Below are 22,170 nucleotides of genomic sequence, written 5' to 3' on the forward strand. Positions count from 1 at the left end.
GAACAAACCAGGATCTGAAATCAAAGCAGCTCAATGGAATTAATTGATTTAATTAATTATTTGCACCTGTGCTTTTCCTTCTGTGACACGTCAAAATGTCCTCTGTTAAAAAGCCCTATATATTCCTAAGCTTGATAATGTTACGACACTCTAGTAATGTGTATTTCACTGGCCTTAACTTAAATAAATCTATAAAAAACAACACAACAATGCCTCTGCCTGCCTCTTCTATTAAGGTTTAAAAAAAAAATTAAAAAAAATGCCTCAAACCACGTCACAATGAAATCTCGCGAGATTTGGGTGAGTGTCAGCTGATCTCACTGGGACAATTTGTTAAGGAAACTATCCCCAGAACAGTCATGTCCCGTATCGGTGATCAATTGATTGATCGATTACAGCCTTGACTGCCTGCTCTGACTTCCTATTATTATTATTATTATTATTAAAACATTTTACAGCAGCTGTACCTCAGAATCAGAGTCTACTGAATCGGTAAGATACATATTTTTTTCTGTTGTTCGTCATCGCACTTCTACTAAAGTATCACGTTTGTTTTGATGCTAACGTGAGCCAACTTCTTTAAACAGTGGTGGCTATTATAGTATAGTATTGTTATCTTAACTGTATTTGTCTGTAGCGGAAGTAACATGGTTATTATATACAAACAGCCCCAGCAGTTAGCAAGGTGTAGGCAGCGCTAGCCTCGTCTGAAAGTACTAAGAACCAATCTACGTCATCGTTATGTTTACTAGAGCCAAGCTAGGAAACGATACTGTGTCATGTTAGTACTCCTATTGTTACTGCTAACAGGTTTAACACTACGTTATGTGTTTGTGTCGTTTTAAACACCACACATGGCTGACATAGCAGTCAATCTGTTTACCTAGTGTGTGTCTTTAAACGTAGGAAGCTGTGTATTATTATATTATTATTATATTCCTTTATTGATCCCCATGGGGGAAATTCAAGTGTTGCAGCAGCTCAACTACACAGACACAGACAATAAATAAATACTATACATACTATACTATACACAGACAACTACTATACAGCTACACAGACAATAAATACACATACTATACAACTACACAGACAATAAATACACATACTATACAACTACACAGACAATAAATACACATACTATACAACTACACAGACAATAAATACACATACTATACAACTACACAGACAATATACAACTACACAGACAATAAATACATATACAACTACACAGACAATAAATACACATACTATACAACTACACAGACACATAAATACACAATATACAACTACACATACAATAAATACACATACTATACAACTACACAGACACAGACAATAAATACACATACTATACAACTACACAGACAGACAATAAATACACATACTATACAACTACACAGACAATAAATACACATAAATACACATACTAAATACAACTACACAGACACAGACAATAAATACACATACTATACAACAAAAACTATACAACAAAATAAAGATAGAACCCTCTGCAACGCTATCTGAAGCGACACAAGTTCGCATTTCTCAAGTGTTTTACTGTGCTCATACACTAGTTTCGTCTTGCTCATATCTACCTATTATTATTATTATTATTATTATTATTATTATATGGACTAAAAGAAGAGGGTCCCACATCCTTGTATATCCGTGACGATAGCCCACTTAACACCATTCCATTTTGTTATTACAAAACTTTTATTTCTCTTTTGTTTTTCCCCTTCAGGGTCCGACACCATGCTAGCCACAGTGACTGCTGTGGTTAGGTTTGCTCAGTACAATGGCAGTACTTCACCTACACCGTTGGAGAACACATCAACATTCCCAACCTGGCAACCTGATACTGAAGCCAACATCTCAAAGCCTCACAAATGTCTACAAGTTTTGTACGAGGACATTGGAGACTCCAGGTAATCGGTAGCATGCTCTTAAAAGACAACATATCTTGTTTTTGAATCTAAGTGTGACGTTGCAAGGAAAACAAAATGGACAATGGTTGATAACAATAACAAGCAATTTTTTCCCCCTGAAAGTTCAGTATATATCCCCCTCACATTTATCTCTCTGTCTTAGGGTGCGGTTCTGGGACATTTTACTGCTCGTGCCAAATGTGGCCTTCTTTGTATTCCTGATGTGGAAGCTGCCCTCAGCCAGGGCAAAGATCAGACTCACCTCCAGCCCCATCTTTGTCACCTTTTACTTGCTGGTATGACACAAACTACAGAAACACCAATATTAATCATAGTAATTATCTTGAGCTAGGTACACTCTGAATTATATTAATAAGAGTATTTCTGCCTATAAGTTGAAAAGACTGTCTGAAAAGAAAGTGCACCTTTTAAATACCTTGCACTTTTGTTTGACAGCAAAGATAAACAACCTTGTGAAAGCTGATAAGTTTCTTTTTTGCTTACTGCTCTACTTTATAATCTGCGCCTTCTCCGTGGAAGGTGCTTACTCATTGTTACCAAAATGAACTGCATCTGTCTATATAGGTTACAAGTCCGGTGATTGTAAAATATTAGACTTTAGAGAAGAGGATATCTCTGTTACACAATGCCTGGCAGGGCTATGAAGAAACTCTGCATGTTGTTTGTCACTAGTATTATCCAGTGCATTGTAGCTATACGCTATACTTTTCCCCTAATTCTACTCCAGGACATGTTTTTATTCGGCTGAGAAAACAGATTATTTTATGTAATCTAACATGTTTTTTTTTAACTGTATTTTTTAGGTGTTTGTGGTAGCGGCGGTTGGAATCACCCGGGCCGTAGTGTCCATGACTGTCAGTGCGTCCAGTGCTGCTACGATCATCGATAAAGTAAGGAAGCAAATTAAACATAAATAAAAAATTTGGAACTCAAATAGGTGTTGGGTTGAAAATCATGGAAATGAATGGCTCACCCAAAGTTCAAACAACAACAAGTAATGTTTTTTGTAATGTTTTAAGCAAATAATTAAGAAGATCAATTATGATTTGTTTTTTGGACATTGATATTCTCATAATAGTTACTTATTTATAGAGGTAAAAGCTGGACATGGAGTAAACGGTACATGTGTACGGCTTGTTGTTTTTAGTCCTTATTTTGAAATTTACTCTTCACATTATTTTACTCAAAACAAAGTCTGAGCTGTACTTATCACAAGGTGTTCATGTTTACTGTTAAATAAAGCAGGAGAAACTTTGCAATTTGTGGGTGAACATAAGGCCTGGGGGAAGTTGTTTGTTTGATTTGTTCCTCTCCAAACGGTCCAGTTTGGTTTTTCCAAGTAAGTGTGGGTTTCTTGGAGTTCTTTTTAATCACTGGTCGTAAATGACAGATTTCAGCTATATAGCATAAACACTTTTTCCATACTAAAGTAGCTGTTTCCATATCCTCTTTTATTGAATACCCAGAGGGGCTAATATGAGCTTCAGCATGACTTTGTTTTGCTTTCATGTCCAAAGGAAAGGCATTGCTGACATTCCTTACAACCCAGACAGATCCCTGTGGAGTTCAGAGGGATGAACCTACTGTTCCCATAACACACTGTCATGGCTGCAATGTTGAAGAAAAACATATACATGATTATTTAATGTGACCTGACATATGTTCCGGGTCAACATGTGTTACAATACAGCCGGTCTGCTCTGCCACAGTGGATACTCATTATGTCGGTTGTCTCTTCAGGTGCTGTGGGAAATCACCCGTTTCTTCCTGCTGGCGATTGAGCTCAGTGTTGTCATCTTGGGACTTGCTTTCGGTTAGTTTGCTCGGCTGGTTTCAGTTCCCATTTACTGTGTGTTTGAACCATTGTGGTATTTCTGTCTCTTTGCACATGATGCGTCTATTTCAAATGTTCAGTTAAAAATGCCCCTTTTCAGCCCTGAGTCTACTTATGAATTTAACTGAACGCCTGTATAGTTTTTGTTTCTGTTAAGCCTCTTTCTTTATTCATTTATCAGGTCACCTGGAGAGCAAATCCAGTATAAAGCGAGTGCTCGCTATCACTGCTGTGCTGGCTCTGGGCTACTCCATCACACAGGTAATGAGGGATGATAGCATGATGATGATAGGAGTTGTCATTCTGAATTCATTGAAAATAATATATTGTTGATATATTGTTCTAGGGCACTCTAGAGATCCTGTATCCAGACAGTCACCTGTCTGCTGAGGACTTCAACATCTACGGTCACGGAGGACGGCACTTCTGGTTGGCCAGCTCCTGCTTCTTCTTCCTGGTTGGTAACCTGTAACTATGCAACAGAAGCAGCATGGGGAATAAAATAAAACTCATCCTTGACAGATACCCGATAACTGATGTCTAACAAAAGATTGATGATGTAATCCTTTTTTTATTTTTATAGGTGTACTCTTTGATTGTGATCTTGCCTAAAACTCCAGTGAGGGAGAGGATATCTCTTCCATGTAAGTTACAGACTTCATCGCAGAAGAGATCAGAAATAAGATTTAAGGTTTAAAAGATTTGCATTTTGTCTCATGTAATCCATTGAAATAGACAAGGATTTTTAGTAATGTGCTTTTTTACCACTGCATGATGCCATATAATTGAAAGAATTTGTCCTCTGTTGCCCATTAATCTTTGTTTTACTTCCTTTGCCCAGCTAAGAGGAGTTTCTATGTGTATGCTGCCATTCTGTCTTTACTGAACCTCGTCCAGGGACTGGGCAGTGCCCTGCTATGTGCTGGAATCATAGAGGGACTCTGGTCAGTATTATCATCTTAAGTATTATACCAATACATTGACCTGTGTGAGTATTTTAGGAAGAATAAGAGATTTTTTGCTTCAGAGTAACTGTGGGTATAAAGGGTTGGATTTACGCTTTTTAGAAAAATGTCTTGAATGGGTGGTTGTTTTTTAAACCTTCTTGTTGTTGATTTTTTTTTTTGTCTGAGAAGCAACTAGGGGGATGACTGACTGTTTTGGTGGGGCCTATGACGGTCAGTGAAGTTTAAGGGGGATATGAGAACATAACAGATGTTTTGCTTTTGGATAGAACTTTCCTTTGGGCAGAAACCTTTTAGTTGTGATTTCTGTATCTACTGAGGCTGATATTGTGCTTCTGTCTTTAACTTTTAATGAGATTGTTCACAAAGTGTGAAACCTGTCTTTATTTTGTGTTTTCTGAAACAGCTGTGTCGATGTCACCACCTTCCTGTACTTCTCCGCCTTTGCGCCGCTCATTTATGTCACATTCCTTAAGGGCTTCTTTGGGTTTGTACAAGGAATCGTGCAACATACACAGAATACTTTATATTTGCACTTGCACCAGTTGACCTTGTTTCTTCTTTATTTAACTACTTTCTTCTTTTCCACAGTTCTGAGCCCAAGATCCTGTTCTCCTACAAGTCACAGATGGATGAGCCGGATGAAAGTGACGTCCACCTTCCCCCGACCGTCGCTACAACCATTGGCCGTAAGGAGCTCACTGACCAGGGCCTGTTCTACTCCTCCACCCAGATTGATGGCTCTGGTCCCAGCAGCTCTCGTATGGTTGGAGCATACCTAGATGATGTTGCCTCCGGACCCTATGGGTCCAGCAGCATTAACAGCATTGAAGCCGACCGCTGGAGACCTATCAACGCATGAATGAAGAGGGGAATGGAAGAAGAGAGGTTGTTATAACAGCTGGACTTACATGTTGTGCGTGTGTAATGCAGGCTGGCAAAAAAAATGCAGAACAAAGTAGTTGGACAGCAAGAACGGGTAATCTTTGTCTTGCTTTGACGCCAGGATAAGTTAACGAGTGGACACTTAAGGAGGTACCTTTGCTAGCCAATTATCTGAAGGACTGTGAATTTAGCAACTGCTTTTGTAACACTGTTGCCAGAGTGCACTGCTGCTGTAGCGCCACACTAGGAGTACTGTCGTTGATTGTGGCACCGTATGGATTCTGTTCAACGTGCTCTTAAATGTGGGAGCTTACTGACTCGTCTCAGTACAATTTTTGTCATTCCAGCATCGAGCATTGACAGCGTAATCTCCAACAATTAAGTTTTAACCCCATTTTAAGCACCCAAGTCTTTGAAATCTTACATTCTTTTGATGGAACCTCAACATCTGTTCATTCCAACTAAACGCTTTGAGTGACAGCATCTCAACTCGCTTTATACGCAGCCTTCTATTAGATCTGTGACTCAACTGGCTGGCTCTCTAGAAAGGGCACCAACAAGTGCTGGTTAATTTTGATTGGTGTACTGCTTATGAAAAAGGAACAAGTGAAAGGTGTTTGTGTGAGGTGTGTCACTGCAATATGATAAGCAAATCATTAATACCTTTGCATTAATGCTTCAGATCCCAAACCACCTGTAACGCTCTCTACCAGGAATGGCTGAGACACCAGAGCTATAAGCTTGTTATCTGTCATTTCTGTCCTCTTTAATTTATTTTGGACTTTTGCTTTAATTTCTTATTCCAGAGTAATCATTCCTGCAACTGAAAGCACATTTGTTAGCTTCATAATCATTTAAAATGAGTTATTACGTGTGATATTTGATCAACAAACTTTTTTTGTGTATTCCAAATTAGACATGCTCTCATTCCATATCAGCATATCCAGTTCAGCTCTGATTGCTGCAAAAGGGTTGCTGTAACAAAGCTTTTATTTTTATGCCAATGTCTTTTTTCCCCCAAAAGTGTTATTACAAGTGCTCAAATTAGACCATAATGTATCGCTAAATGTTATGGTATCAAATGATGGTATTGATACAGTGTAATTATATAGATTATAACTACATACTAAGAGAGGCTCAGGCAACTGGTATGTCAAAGACGGGTCATTATAAGACGGTGTCAAGAGAAAACTACTGGACTGTGGCAGAGCAAATTTTCCACTATTATCAGATTTGGACTTGAGTTATTTACTTCTTTGTTCAGCTCATGAATTCAGTTATTTCACATCTCTTAGTATTAATACAATATCCTACTTAAGTCTTTATGGACCACCACTCATCACATGTATGTATTCTTACCAAGAAACTATGATGTATGTGAGTTTCCCCCTTAAAATGCTACATGTTTGGTATGAATGGATTGCTGTATTTAAGCTAGCAGTATTCATAGATAGTGGTGACCTGTATGCAGAAAAACATAGAGATACCTTTTATTTTTTCATCATTTTAAAGCAACAGCTTCGTAAAGAAGTGTTGTATATCCAAGAAATTACAGTATTTGCCTGACTCTTAGAAATATTATATATTCAAATTTGAGTGCTGGTGATAACTGCTTTATAACCTGGTTATAAAGTTAGAATGGTGATCGGGAAATCAGTTTTGCTGATTCATGACATGGGTTGACAAGGTGCATCGTTATGGAAGTCCTCTCTCTCTCTCTCTCTTGGTAGATTTTTGGTGTTGAAATCTTTTTGCAAATGATCTGTAAATTTGCCTTTTTAAGTGCATTGATTGTATAATATTCAGCCCATATTAATGCAATGTATTGAGCATTCCGTGACCTCCAGAATAAACCTTGGACTCTTTCGTTTGTGTTTTTGGGGGATTGAACAAGACACTACACCCTGGTTGGTTTTAAGTAATTCAGTACTTTCATTTTTAGGACTCCACTCTGTGGTTCATTATTGCAACTACACTATTATTGCAAAAGAGAAATAGCTTTTGCTTCATAAACATGTATGTTCTCATTTGTTGACGACACATGCTCTGTTTCCTTCAAGAGCTGTGGTTTCCTTATGTTGTGTTTGTCTTTAAACGTTTCACATCAGCCAAGGCTAGTTGAACTACAATTCCCATCGACCCTGTAATTCATGGGACTACAAGTCATGAGTCTGAATTACTTTATCCGACCAATCAGACGGGAGGATACTGTAGCGCCAGTTTGACCTTTATTGGATTATTTCAACCACTGGAGGCGACTCCAGCTGCTCTCACATTTATGTCATATCACCAGACAAGGTTTTTATTAATATTCTCCCACCAGGTGTGAGCAGACTGCTGGTGAAGATGGGAGGTAACGGCAGCACGTCTCGGAAAGTGTCGTTCGGACTCGACGAGAACGAGAAGGTCACGGTAATAGAAGGAGTAAAGGTAGATACAACGCAATGTTTACTCTTATTATTCTTATTTAAATTCAGATATGATACTGGGCAATGTCGACCAGAGCTAATGACGGTTAGCTAGTGACGTCAGGCTTTAGGCTGACCGGTCCCGTGTCCTCAGATGAACCCGGGTCAGACCCTCCTGTCCTCCGTGACCGTTACTTGGTAAATGAGCTGAGTCAGCATTATGACAGCTGGGTGAGTTATGACGTCATTACGCAGACATTACGACGTCATTACGCAGTGCAACTTGAACTTGCTGTCACAGGGGTCTTCAACGTGTTTCAGGCCAAGGACCCCCAAACTGATAGAGAGATGGAGCAGGGAACCCCTTACTATATATATTGTATAAAATTGTGTTTTATATTAAACTGGGCCTAGTGCCATGTATACACATACATTACATTACAGTCATTTAGCAGACGCTTTTATCCAAAGCGACTTACAGGAAGTGTATTCAACATAGGTATTCAAGAGAACTACTAGTCACCAGAAGTCATAAGTGCATCTCCTTTCTTAAACAAGCATCTTAAAGCATAAACCAGAGCAAAAGTATAGTGCAGAGGCAAATTACTACGAAAACAATAATTGCAACAGACTAATCCGAATATAATAAGTGCTACAAACTACTACGAATAGGATAAGTGCAGTAAACAAATACAAATTCAATAAGTGCAGCGAACTGATACGAATACAGTAAGTGCAGCGAACTGATACGAATACAGTAAGTGCTACGAGGAAGGCTCAGGGTAGTACTTCTTGAGTAACATACCTTGTTATTGTGCATTCAATACTAAGCTATTCAAATAATACACAGGTTCATATATTCATGTTTTTATTTTAAACATTTATTTTATAAATGGCCGTGCCACTGCCATTTATAAACATTACCTTGTCAACTGATACCAATGCCAATATCAACATTGTCGTAAAGCAAGTGTGTGACTTGCTCAAGGGCATTTCAGCAGTCTAGTTGATGGACTCTTAAACTTGTGAGCCTTTAATCTGATGCTTTTCAAAGACACCCAAATGGCTTGTATCTGTGTTCATGTGCACATTTCTCACATTCCTGTCCAGCTCTCAGAGGAGGTGCTCCGGAGGATGAGGGAGTCTGAGGGGTCTGACAGCGCCAAGCCACCAAGTAAGTCCCAGTCAAAGTCCTTCTCCCTTCTCACAGAGCTCCCACTGGGAGGCCCAGTGTGTAAGCAAACATGTCCTCGTATAGTGACTGAGGAGAACAGAACAGCATCAATAAAGGTCAATTCTAATGCTGTGTGGGGTTTTTTTTTTAAGGTCGTTAATTATAGAAAAGACAGAATATAGTAAACCTAAACTGTGGGATTTGGTAACCCATATGTATTTACACTGGGTTTCAGAGAGTTTGCATTTGGAGGTGTCCAACTGTGTTGCTCAAATAAACGTTACTGGAATACTGTTAATGCAGAAGTTGTTTCTAAATATAACTTAAATAAAGTTACATTTAGCATAACTTGATAAGTTGGTCGGCCATTAGAGAGAGACCAGTAACTTACTGCTCCTGCTACTCTGTTCTGCAAACTGATCCATATTGTAATTGCTAATAGTATTGATATTCTACTCATTTTATTTTCAGATCCAAAACCAACAGGACCCTCCCCTACAGAAGTCCAGGAAGAAATCCGCAAAAAGTAGGTTTTCATAATGGCAAGGTCACTGTCCCTTTTTGTTGTTATCTTGCCATATAACTTTGCATACAACTTATGCATTGGTATTGGCTAACTTGGAATTAGATGCCCCCCTCAGATGTCAATTGATTATTGCAACTTGTGCAGAATATTTGATCCTATGCCATGAAAATATTTAGGCCCTCTAGGTTGACACAGGCAACTTATAGCCAATTGAGGTGACAGATGTATGAAATAGCAGGCACTTGATACTAATGTGCAATGTTTATGGAGAACACACATGTGCAGGGTGACCTATCAACACTGCCTGTGCCGGCTTATTCTGTCTGTACAGCAGGCGTGTTGCTATGCTGCTGGAATGCTCATATACTATCCTGAACCTCTATAGATTTACTTGTTAGCAAGTCCAACAATTCTTAGCTACTCTCACTGTAATGCTGTTTCCTGAAATATTTGTTCGACATAGTAGACAGTATATTATTATATTTACTCAGTTCTTACTGATGTAGTTGCATGTTGTTAAAGACAATTAGAGATTTACAGAAATGAAATCTTGGTCAAGATACCAGTTGTTACAGATACTGTAGAAGAAGTAAATATCCCTGCAATAAATGTTTGTGCAATGGATATATGTTCACACGTGTATTTGTAGTGTGATTCAATACTATACTGTTTTTTCCCCCACAATAAACCCTAAACTAATTTGATATTAATGTTGTGCTTTCATTGGATTCCACCCAGCAATTCATGAATGCTTTAATTTGTGTTTTTATGTTTTATTGGCTTTTAGAGGCTTCATCCCAAAAATATTGGTATTTGTGTTGATCAACAGAATCGTATATCTCTTGCTACCTTGCTGGGTAGCTCTGTGTGCGGACAAGAACTTGCATGTTTAGCAGACTTTCACTGGATGAACGAAGGTTAAAATATTGCTTATCTTCCCCTAATTCAGCTTTGAGCGTCAACAGGCTCAGGTTCAGGAGCAGTTGGCCAGACTAGCCCAGAAGGAGAGAGAGACTGCAGCAACCACGGGCCTGGTTGGGCTGACCCCTGCCCTCCTCGTCGAGAAAGGAAAAGCCCATGAAGATCAAGAAAAGGCCAAGATACTGGTTAGTGTATTTTTTGGGGGTCTATTCCATGAGTCAGCTGCACTTTCCACTTGTGGGCCTGATGAGTTGTGATTTAATTGTTCTGAATATCCAACAAAACTATTGATTCATATAGACTTTCGTCCTTTCTCCTTGTTTTGTAAGCGTCTCATCTGAAACTGCAACAGACAGTGGCACCCATCAATTATTTTTAACAAAAATGTGTACATTTAATCTTAATTTTCTGGCTGTTTTCACCAAACCTATCTTGGTAAGATCCTGTTGCATTTTTACGCTAAAACTTGGCATCGCCTCAATTAAACTTGTGTTATCTCAGTGGGAGATATAAACACGAATATTTGTTTCTTAACAAACAAACACATTTGTTTTATTAGAGTTTTAAAACAACTTGTCTGATCCATAATTTTACAGTTTCTTATCAATTTATGTCAGTGTTTTATTTTTTACTTAGGCAGGTTGAGTCCTTAACTAAACTTAAGGGGTGAAATAGGCAAACATTTTAATATTTTAAAAATAGACACATCATTTTGTGTGACACTTTTAATTCTCAAATTTCATAAAATATATGTATATAAATAAAAAAAATTGTCTTTTAAGGCAAAGACACAACTTTCTAAATTCAGACTATGACTTGATTACACATTTGACCATAATCATTATTTAGCAGGAGCAGTAGATTTCCCTTCCTCCAGGAACACTTTGTAGAACTCAACAGCACCCTCTACTGTTAAGATTTTGAATGGCACCTCTGGACCTATTTAATTATTAGGTTGTACATCTACAACCCTGGTTTCTATACTGCAGAGGGCAAGCCAAACACATTTTTGTTAAAGCAGACTATCAAACATTCAAGTAAAAGTGATTAGAATTTTCTAAATATGATTCTCTGCCTGTTGTTTAATTGTTAGTAACTTTGTAGTTGACATGCCTCATGTTCAGTGTCACATTGTTGCGCTTTTCAATGATTGTGCTATTTTTCTATTCCTAATATAGCATAGTTTTTCATCCATCTGTTTTTTTTAAATATTTGACTACACTCAGTTTAACCTCGATTTTGCATCTATTTGTCATTGTCAAAAGAAAACATAATACTAACGGTAAATAATAACAATAATCAGTTTTCACAGCTGTTACATTTGTTTCCGACTACCCTCGATGACAGAATCCCTGGGCTGAACTGTTAATGTACGTGGTTTGGGAGCAATATAATGCAGAGACGTACTAGTATCTGTTTAGTTTAGTTTAGTCTAGTTTATTTGCACAATTTAAAAATTCACAAACATAACAGAGTTAAAGAAGGAGGGAGAGGCAGGAAACCCACTGGGCTTATTTGAAGCCTCAACTTAAATAATGTTAAAATTTCATAATATTACAGAGAACACAAACTTAATATACATAAGATATGACTACCTAGTATTGATGACAAAGTATTTTAACAAAATATAGGATCAACAACAACAATACATTATCATCAATGAAAACCTATTTTTATCAGAGCGAGGAATGGTCCTTGTTGTCTGTTGGGTAAAAGTCTGATCATCCATCCAACAATGTTGTCTTCTACTATGAATGATAACACTTATTCCCGTCGCAGTCACATGGTTCACATGGTTCACGTGCATTTCTGTAATCTGATTCCCCCCTGCCTTCTAGCAGTAGCTTGGTTTCCAAAGCGCCATGTAAACCAGAAACGTATTATGCGTTTTGTGTATACTTTAGATAAAGCCGTTGCGTTGGTTGTTGTTTGCGTGTGCCCCTGTAATAGCTCTGCTTTGTCACTGTTTTAAATGTGCTTGTTGAGAGATACCCCTGTCAAACTCAGATTGATAATGAGTCAATCAACAGTGCCGTGTGTGAGAGCAAAAGAGAGGTGATTGCCAGAGAGATTTGTGTGTGTTTGTCAACCCAGTTTTTCATGTTACTTACATGTCTATATTGATGAGCAGTGATCTATTGCTGATCATTAATTTGCTTTTCCCTTTTTTTACATGCTCTGCTTTGTACACATTGAACACTGTGGATTTTCTGCAACTCTGTCTCTCCTCTCCAATTAATTTGTCCTGCAGTGTCTTTTTGTGGTGCCAGCCAGCTGTAATGAATACTGAATGTAGCTGCTGGCTCAGCTGACACTGATATGGGCTCAATTTAATAATGTTGCATTACAATGTGAAACTGAACACTATTACCTCACAGCTTTGTTTTCTACTTTTTCTGACTTGACAAGTCAATACATCCTGTCAGCGGGTGTGCGGATGTGTTTTTGTGTGCGCAGGAGTGGGGGGAAAGGTTTATTGGTTGTACAGAGTAGAGAACAAGTTGGTGATGGTTGTGTTTGACAGGTGTGAGCAACTTTTCGTTGACCCTGTTCATATCTGCCATTAACAATAGCCTTGGGTGATCCGGTCCCTAGTGGGCAGCTCTTTGTACAACAGTCCACCATATCTTGAGTGACCATTTGTGATGGGACCTCACTACAGCACTATATGCAGATAAACATGGACATCATTTCCGTTTGCAAGGACCAATTGTGATGTTGTTTTTGACCAGCTGGAGGCAGCAGTAGTAATATCTTCAGGTACATTTTATGAACCTAAAAAAGGTAGCATGGAGTTTAGCTGTGTATTGGTGAAAAGTACAATTTAATCTGTTAGTTTAGTTAAAAAGAACAGGGAGGTTGATAGAAATACAGTAAATGTACCTCGCCTGTCCTTTCTTTAAGGTCTTATCTCTGAAACTCAATTTTTTCTGCAAACATTTTTTGTCCCAGCTTGATTTTCTCGCCGTCTAAAATGTGTCAAATAGTTAAAGGTGTCATATACAGCCCTCAAGAGGGGCTAAGCCGGTGGCTCACAGCTAACAGTGCTAACAGCGCTAGCAGTGCAAACTATTCCAAAAGTGCTGACAGAGCTAACTGTTTTCCTGAGGGGGAACCAGAGCGTGGGTGCTACGATTCCGTGACAACGGAGTGGGTTGGGATGGCGTTGTCAGCTGTAACCACCATACAATGCAGTGCAGAGCGGCGGCTGTGAGCTTTCTATTGGGGCACGCTCACATGCACGAACATGCACTGAATATATATTATATTATTACACTATATCTTTACATAGCAAAATATTTTTTTCTGCTATATTAATGCTCTAAATCCCGTATATTGCACATTTAACATCCCCTCCAAAAGAACGGAAACCGGACCTCATTATCTCTCAGGATTAAAAAGAAAAAAGAACGATGTTTTTGTTGCATTGCTTCAGCTTTTGAGTGGTTGACACTACCTGGGAATCTGTTTTAAGAGCTCCGCCACCATCAAATCTCTCTGCTCAGCAGGTGGGCTTCCCTCACCTCTGCATTTTCCATCGACCTCGCAACAACACAGCTGGGTGCCTTAAAGAAAAAGTCTCTCCACCCACCCTCTCTTCCTCCATTCCACGATAAAACGCTCCACTTTGAGTAGTTTGGGGAGAAGCCTTATTTCCCGGCGGAGAAGCCAGACAGACACACACACACACACACACACACACACACACACACACACACACACACACACACACAGTCATGCCTTCACACAAGTATTGCTGTGACACCATCACAACACACAAAGACTATATATATATATATAGCTAGAAACCGCCCAGCCTATTTCCACACATGCACTCCTGGCTCCCCAGCAGGCAGGCGGTGCGTTAGTGTCTAGTTGAGGAGGGGGTGAGAGAGGGGTGCAGGCAACACCTGTCAGAGAGCTGATCTGCTCCCCACACCGCCTCAGGCTGCCTGTCACAAACACTCACATTAGCCATTTACTCCTGTCTCCGTGCCAACCGCCACCGCTGGGACTATTTGTGTGTGTATATATATATATCTACGTCTGTATCTGTGCATACCTGTGCAATAAACAGGCTCTGTGTCGAATTATATCAGAGGTGTGTGTGTGTGTGTGTGTGTGTGTGTGTGTGTGTGTGTGTGTGTGTGTGTGTGTGTGTGTGTGTGTGTGTGTGTTTGTGTTATAGGGGATATGTGCCTTGCAAGGTTCATCCACAGTATTATGTTTTTAAGCTTTTTTTGTACTGTGATATTTACATTTTTGTTTGCTACAAAAAATATTTTCCTTTTGTAGCATCTGATGGTGTTTATTCCTTCCTTCTATGCTGCATTTTTTTCATGTAGTGTAAGAACACCCAATTTGTAACATTGCACTTGTTCGGAAAGCCTTAAAGTGCTGAATAGCTCCTTTTTTGATGTTCCACAGTGATTGGCCAAAGGTAACCACATCAACTAATCCTCACTAATACGTCCTTGTTTTTAGTGCCGTTCCAGGAGTAATCTACGTCCATAATGCCACGCCTGAAAACGCATATCACATGACCATGACCAACTGATGATCTTCCTCTGCTTTTCCAACACACGCTCTCAAGCAGAGACAAATTTAGTTTTATTTTTTTTAAAAACAGTTAAAATGCTGCTACTATAGCTTAACTTAGGTCCTGCTCTCTCTATCCCACACAAAAAAATCTACTTAAAAATGAACAGTTAAAAATCAATGCTTACCGGAATCTGTCAAGATATTTGGTCAACACACGTCCCACTCGTTTCCCCTTCGGTTTGGTTGTTATCAGTTCTCACACTTGTAGCTCTGCCGTGTGGCCTGAAGTCCCTGCTGTCTAGAGAGCAGCATTTATACTTTGTCAGAATCAATTTCTGAATACTGGCAATGACTGATAAACACTTACGGTCGCCTTATATCCCGACATATTCACTCCATCATTTTAATTAAGTTTGCATAGCTGTTATTAAACACACACCGGGGAATGTGGCAATATGTTTGCTGCTGAGTATTTTCTTTGTTTGTTAATTTCTTGTGCCAACTGCTACTTCTGCACCACATCACTTCCGTTGCTATGATATCCAGGTTTTCACCCCGCTTACAAAAGTACTTTTAAAAGGTGTTTGCAACTTGGCTTATTTGACATGTAATCCTACGTTGATCTGAGACAACATTTAGGCTTTAACAGTTACACCTTGAGTGAAGACATGTTACATTAACACCTTGTCTCTTCACCCCTCCTTTCTTTCATTAGCACCTCCTGTGTTTGTTGTTGTCCGTCCCCCCCCCCGACTATTCTCTTCGCCTCAGAGGTGTCATTGTGCTGCAAACAAAATGCTATTAGTATGCACAGGCATTCAGTGCTGAGCATCTCACACATTCGCACACACACAAGCATCTGCTTTAAACTATTGAATTTCAGAGGCTTCCGAGGTAGGTGAGAAGAATAGACTTTACTTTTGTTTGGGGGTCGCGGGTGAATGTTTAGAACCTTTCTGTTCATTGCTTTCATTCCTGTTTATGAAAAGATAGCTTTTTCTGCTATCTCTAATGAAAAACCAGAGATGGACAATAACATTAGAGTGTACCGTTTACTTTAGACCAGTAGTAAGTCCCATGTGGTGAAATGTAAATGACAAAATTAGAAAGAACAAGTTCCCCTTAAAAAGGCACTGATTCATATAAATGCATCAGATATGTACACAACAGTAAAGCAGCACAAATAACTGAAGTTACAGTTTGCATTTGTTGCATATTCATGCAGAGGCAAGCAGTCATTCACACAGCTGGCAGTTGTCTGGTGTTACAAATCTAATAAATCTTGTTAAAAATGTGTTTCGTAGTATAGTAGAACTGCATGCTTTAGTTTTACATTCATATTTGGATTTTGAATGTCTCTGAATCAGTGGAAATCACCTTAATTCCCCTCACCTCTATTCTATTCTACTCAATCCAGACGTTTATTAACCCTGGAGGTAGTTTTCATATTTATTTCAGTGTTGAAAATAGGTTACTCTTCATGCGTCATACTGCCTTGTCTTTGTTCCCTCTTCCTCTCCAGTCCATTCAAACCCAGGAGGGACACTTCCTTGACTCCTTGACACAAACTTATTAATATAAAATATCTTTTAAACAATGGGTTGGCAAACTTTCAGTCGCCATATTTTCACCCATGATAAAATTTCACATGATGCAATTGAGATAAAAAGTTTTGCTGAGATTTATTAGAATCATTTATTTTTTAAAATTAAAATCCGAGAGATATCGTGATATGAGGATTTTGTTATGTTCCTGTTTTCTCACACCAGCTCTTTCCTTGTTGCATAGGCAGCTAAACAGCAAAGCAGGTTGTTTCTTATCTTATCTTATCTTTTCATATCATGTAAGTTGGTAAAGATCACTTTTGGGCTCTGCTTATTTAGTAGGAATTTGAAGTAGTATGGTATCATTTCTTGAGGTGTTTTAATTCCCTTGCTGTGAAGTTAAACCCACCCTGTTTCCTTTCTCATCTTATTTGACCACATATTACCTGTGGCTGCATATTTTGAGTTATTGGTTGGTATGTCTTGTGCTTGAACGAGGGAGGCTTGTGAGCGTGTTAAGGAAACAGGATGTTACCCCGTAAATAGTCACTAGATGGCATTGTTGAAGCATGTTTGGGTTTGCCATGGGATTAGAAAACTGGATTGACGCATGCTCTGCACAGCAACATGTGCTCCTGGGCAACATGTTCTCCTGGCATTTATTCCTTTTCCACTGTCTCTCATTCTCACGCCTCTTATATCTTTCTCTTTTCAACCCCTAAGTCCCTGTCCTTAGCGCACGTGTGTTTGTGGTTGTGCGTGAATGATGGCAAAGAGCCAAGCATTTGACATTGTCCAAAAGACAGATGATGAAAACCAGGGTGAAAAGCCCAACATTCATTTTAGTCAAACCTGAGATGGCAGATACTCAGACCACAGCAGATGATTCCACACATGTTAACAGTGTTGCCCTGCTGCTGCGTAGAAACACAAAGAAATGTTGTGGAACTGAATATGCAGCCTTTCAATTATAAGACGTTCTCGCTAACCAGCAGGACCCCCTGTTTTCTCATTCTTAAAGACATTTGTATGTCATGGAATATAATTATCTGCATTAAAAATCTGTGTGCTGTTGTTTCATCTAACACCTTTACTTTTTGAAGATTTATTTTCAATCTGTGCCATGTTTTAAAGACTTCATCACACATAATATCTATGATTTTAATCCAAATTAAACGTGGCCACCCACCATCTCCTCCGTCCTCACTAAACTGGCCCGTGGTTACATCAGTCTGTCAATTCATATCACTTCAGCTGCTGTGAGTGTTCTCTTTCTAGCACCAGATGGACATGTTGCATTAACTGTATTCAGCCAGTGCCAAAATAATCTCTCGATCTTTTTTTTCCCCCTCGACCCAAGATGACAATGTGACTCTAAAATTTTTTTTTAGCAGATGATAACACATCATTGTTGAACGGATTATGAAGCAATACATATCACACAGTAGCAACACAACGATAAGATTCCACATTGTGCATCTATTCAATGTCTATTCATCATCCGGTAGTTATTTGTTGCAAGAATAAGCACTTAGCGCAGATTAACACACTCAGGATCTTCTGGAAAAAAGGGTTGAATCAGCCTGGCATTTTACATGTGCAACTGCATGTCCACACACATTGAACAGGATTGAAGAGTATTTTTTTTATCCAATATACAGTAGTAGTCAGCAGTTAGGGGCAGCAAGCATTAGGGCCAGCGAGCTCAGAGACAGAGAAACATGGACAGGGATGGGCTATAGGAGCTGAAAGGCAGAGAGAAGAGACTTGGAGTGCAGTATAGTAATATATTCAGATGTCTGACTCCGACAGCCGGCCGGCTAGATAGCTAACGCTGCTTGTTAGCCAAAGACAGGAAGGGAGAGGGAGAGGCGAAAAGGGAGAGAGGAGAAAGTTGGATCAATGAAAAAGATAAAGATATGGCAGTGGAGTGAGAGAGATTTATGTTGAGGCCGAGTGGGTCTTCACCATAACGATGGCTTTTCAGACTGCGAGTATGACATACTCTGAAGGTAAATATACACAGATATAGACATTGTCAGTTTATTTCCCGTAGAAACTGACAATGTTAAATACAACAGCAATTCAGACACACACACATATTCACACACGGCTAAACCACTTGTTATCAGCAAGTGTAATCACAGACTTGACATCTTTTCTGCATGTTAAAGCAGCTAAGCCCTTTGTGCACACTCGCACTCACTCACACACACATATGCACACCCGTACAGTACTCCTCCATCGTGTCGAGCGGCGGTAATTGCTGACGAGCAGAGCGTTCACCGGCTGAGGAGATTTTGATCGGTGTAGAGCAGCAAGTGGGGGGGGGGGGGGTTAGCGCAAATCCTGTCGGTTCAAAGGACAAATGAGTAGGAGTGGAATACCTCGCCCATCAGAGAGCAGTCGGGATGTAACGAGACAGCTGGACAAGACTTATTATCCAGAAGAAAAGTAATGTTTCCCAGATGCTGGTTCTCATATTGGAATAAGGATTTATGTTGGAACCATCAAGTATGAGGCAAAGGTTTTTTGAACTTAAGATTTCTTGTCCTGCGAGCAGTTTGGTAGTGTAAGCTGCATTTATCATAGTCAAAAAACAAAGGCAGTAGACAGTGTTGTGTCACTGATTGTATGTCTGATATTACGTCACTGAATTCGAGTTGTGCAGCAGTTTATTTTACGATGATACATTTTGAACATTTGATCAGTTTTTCACATGTGGACTCATATCTCATCTTACCACCAGACATAACGGTGTTTGTAAGGAAAAGCACATTTTCAAACTAAAAGTTTTACCTACCTGTTTTTAACACGTTTTACTGTTGCCCAGTATTAGTACACGGAGGACTCAAACACGTTCAATAATGAGACGTTTTTCTGCTGGTTGTAGCAGTGCGTTCAAATGATCGATGCAATCTTACTGGAGATTGTTCTGTTGGAAAATTGTTTTTTCAAACGAAAGATTTCAAACACATCCAGTCAATAAAAGAAAATCCAATGCCAAGTGCAGCCAGTAAAACCTGTACAGGTGGTCAAGATGAGAAAACTATGGTCCTGTTGGTGGGTTAGAATAGCTAAACCTAATCAGAGTCCAGTCTGACCAACCGGTTCCTGTCTATAGACGATGAGTTTTTTTCAGAGCAGACAAAGCGATCTGAGAAAACTGATATTTGGACATAAAACTTAGCTGGAAGTCACTAATTAAGGCAAAAAGAGAAAAATCGGAGTGAAAGAGATAGAACAAATGAGAATATAGAAAGTGCCTGTGGTTACTGTTTCGGTCTGTCTCTCTCTCTCTCTCTTGCACGTTCTTTCTCTCTCTCTCTCTTCTACCCTTGTTTTTCTTATCTTCTCTCATTTCCTCCGTCCTTCATTTTCTCCCCAACCAAACCTATTCCTCTTGTTCACCCGACATCTCTCTTTCTCCATTCTGCTTCTATCTCCCTTTTTTCAGTCTCTATCTGTCAGTGTGACAGTATGTGGTGTGAAAGCTGGCTGATGATGAAGTGTTAATTCATTTAACCTCCCCCGACTATGTGACGAGAACACACATTTAATGAGCAAACAGCGAGAGTAACCAAATCATGCCTCTGGTTTTTCTACTGTTCTGTGTTCATGCTGATGTGTGAGCTGAGGTGTGTTTTTGTGGGTGCGTGCAGGTGTGCATATCACGCACAGGTGTGATAATTCATGGAAATGTATTTGCACTGCTGTCCTACTCTGACAAAGGCTGTGCATTTTGAGTTTATGTGCCGAAAAACCCTCTAACACTTATTCAGTGTTGGTTTAGAAGTCGCCAATATATTGTAGCACAGATTTGCAGAAATATAATAAAATGCATGCTTTTCTGGAGTGATTTATGTTGATGAAAGATGAGGAACAATGAACAAAAAAAAGAAGTTGATCATTTAAATATGAATACAATTTGTTGTATATTATTTGAATACAGAAGGTATAAGGAACAGCTTTGGGATTTTTGGGCTCTTATTTTCTGCTCTTTGTCTCTTTTTCTCCCTAATTAAAAAGCCAAATCAGGAGTGTGAATGCACAAACTGTGTCCGCCAAGGACATTCTCCAGTCTAATCCTCATTTTGACCCTCTCTCCTCATCCCTCTCACTCTCACCACTCCTGACTCCAAGCAGAAAACCACACCAACATTTTTTCCCCCCAAACACACAGATTTATTCAAATGTGTCATTTGCATAATTCAGTATTTACATAATTGATTTCCAAGGAAGCGTATCTTACCATGTGAGGTGGTGTTAGAGACCAAAAGGTCCCATCTTGTCACATTTTTGTCACTTTTTGCGGTTTACCCCCACACACCCACACACACACACACACACACACACACACACACACACACACACACACACACACACACACACACACACACACACACACACACACACACTGTTGGCAGACCATTGGGGTTTCAAGTCTAAATCAAGCATGAAGCGTTGTCAAGCTGGTGCATTTGGTGACCCCTGCGGTACAACCACAGCAAACATGATTCAGGTTAGCATAGATAATCAAATGTGTTGAGATCCATTAATTCCGTGAGGTTAGAAGGAGCATCCTTAATTTCACTATACTGCTGAATTATATTCCCTTTTTCAATTATTAATTAATTTGTTGTAGTTCTGTTCCAGTGCTGGTGGCACATGTAGCTCAACCTTAGTTCCTATTTGTCGTCATGAAATAAGTTTAAAAAATATATATATATTCCAATAAATTGTATTATGTGGAGAGAGGAAGCTGGGTCCATCTCTACTGATGTGCACGATTTACGCTCTGTGATTGTGTGTCTACATAAATTTAAGACTAAGATGAAACAGATTTGAAACAAATCAGAACTAGTTTGTAATTGTTTTTTTAACGTTGTTTCTACATTGTGAAGTGGAGTTAAAAGCCGGCCATTATAGAGAGGAGGGAAACTCAACATTGTTAAAATATAGGTATAGTGGTCCACATTTTCAAACGGTCTTTCCTGGAAGGAGTTGACAGTGTCGCAATCCGTAGTCCGTGATTCAAAATATTGAAAAAAGAGAGAGCTTTAGAGCGAGGTTAAAATCTTGGCTCCTTTCTTATCTCTTTACGGCTGACCCGTCACCGCAGGAAGTGAGTGTGAATGTCAGTTATCTGTTTCGTTAAGTTACAGAAATGGTCGGAGCTATTTGACAATTCTTAGGAGAAATACTGGCTTCTTAATTAGGAGGGAAGAGGGCAGGACCGTCTTTACTGTGCATCTTAGACCATAAAGTGATGAAAACGATAGGTCATTTGGTCTGTAGAGTGGTAATTGTTAATACTGTTATTGTTAACATAATTTAATGATAGTATTCAGCTGGGTCCATGATCCATGTAAGTTTCACTAGCAATTTTAGTGGCAGTGTAGGATGAGAACTAAGTGTT

At 39.2% G+C, this 22,170-nt stretch overlaps 2 protein-coding genes across 3 annotated transcripts in view; both read left to right on the forward strand.

Moving 5' to 3' along the window:
- Positions 1-326: 326 nt before the first annotated feature.
- Positions 327-7,502, forward strand: tpra1 (transmembrane protein, adipocyte asscociated 1). The gene is made up of 11 exons (XM_054616759.1): positions 327-492; positions 1,748-1,931; positions 2,095-2,227; positions 2,756-2,842; positions 3,693-3,765; positions 3,968-4,047; positions 4,133-4,243; positions 4,370-4,430; positions 4,628-4,730; positions 5,158-5,238; positions 5,343-7,502. Exons 2-11 carry the CDS (start codon positions 1,759-1,761, stop codon positions 5,611-5,613), a joined length of 1,173 nt encoding a protein of 390 aa, XP_054472734.1. The 5' UTR covers positions 327-492; positions 1,748-1,758; the 3' UTR covers positions 5,614-7,502.
- A 327-nt stretch (positions 7,503-7,829) lies between these two features.
- chchd6b (coiled-coil-helix-coiled-coil-helix domain containing 6b) overlaps positions 7,830-22,170 on the forward strand; it is a 56,018-nt gene continuing 41,677 nt past the window's right edge. For both annotated transcript variants that reach the window (XM_054617465.1, XM_054617466.1), the window contains exons 1-4: positions 7,830-8,066; positions 9,155-9,218; positions 9,690-9,744; positions 10,694-10,850. In XM_054617465.1, the coding sequence (XP_054473440.1) occupies positions 7,983-8,066; positions 9,155-9,218; positions 9,690-9,744; positions 10,694-10,850 (360 nt within the window). In that variant the 5' untranslated portion in view covers positions 7,830-7,982. The remainder of the gene's footprint in view (positions 8,067-9,154; positions 9,219-9,689; positions 9,745-10,693; positions 10,851-22,170) is intronic.

The sequence above is a fragment of the Anoplopoma fimbria genome, chromosome 17 (assembly GCF_027596085.1).
Source record: "Anoplopoma fimbria isolate UVic2021 breed Golden Eagle Sablefish chromosome 17, Afim_UVic_2022, whole genome shotgun sequence".
NCBI lineage: Eukaryota > Metazoa > Chordata > Actinopteri > Perciformes > Anoplopomatidae > Anoplopoma > Anoplopoma fimbria.

Excerpts from the sequence above, each read along its gene's own strand:
- tpra1 (XM_054616759.1), top strand. The coding sequence starts at position 1,759 with ATGCTAGCCACAGTGACTGCTGTGGTTAGGTTTGCTCAGTACAATGGC. Across the intron at positions 2,228-2,755 it reads TTGTCACCTTTTACTTGCTG|GTGTTTGTGGTAGCGGCGGT; the intron begins GTATGACACAAA and ends TGTATTTTTTAG. Across the intron at positions 4,048-4,132 it reads TGGGCTACTCCATCACACAG|GGCACTCTAGAGATCCTGTA; the intron begins GTAATGAGGGAT and ends ATATTGTTCTAG.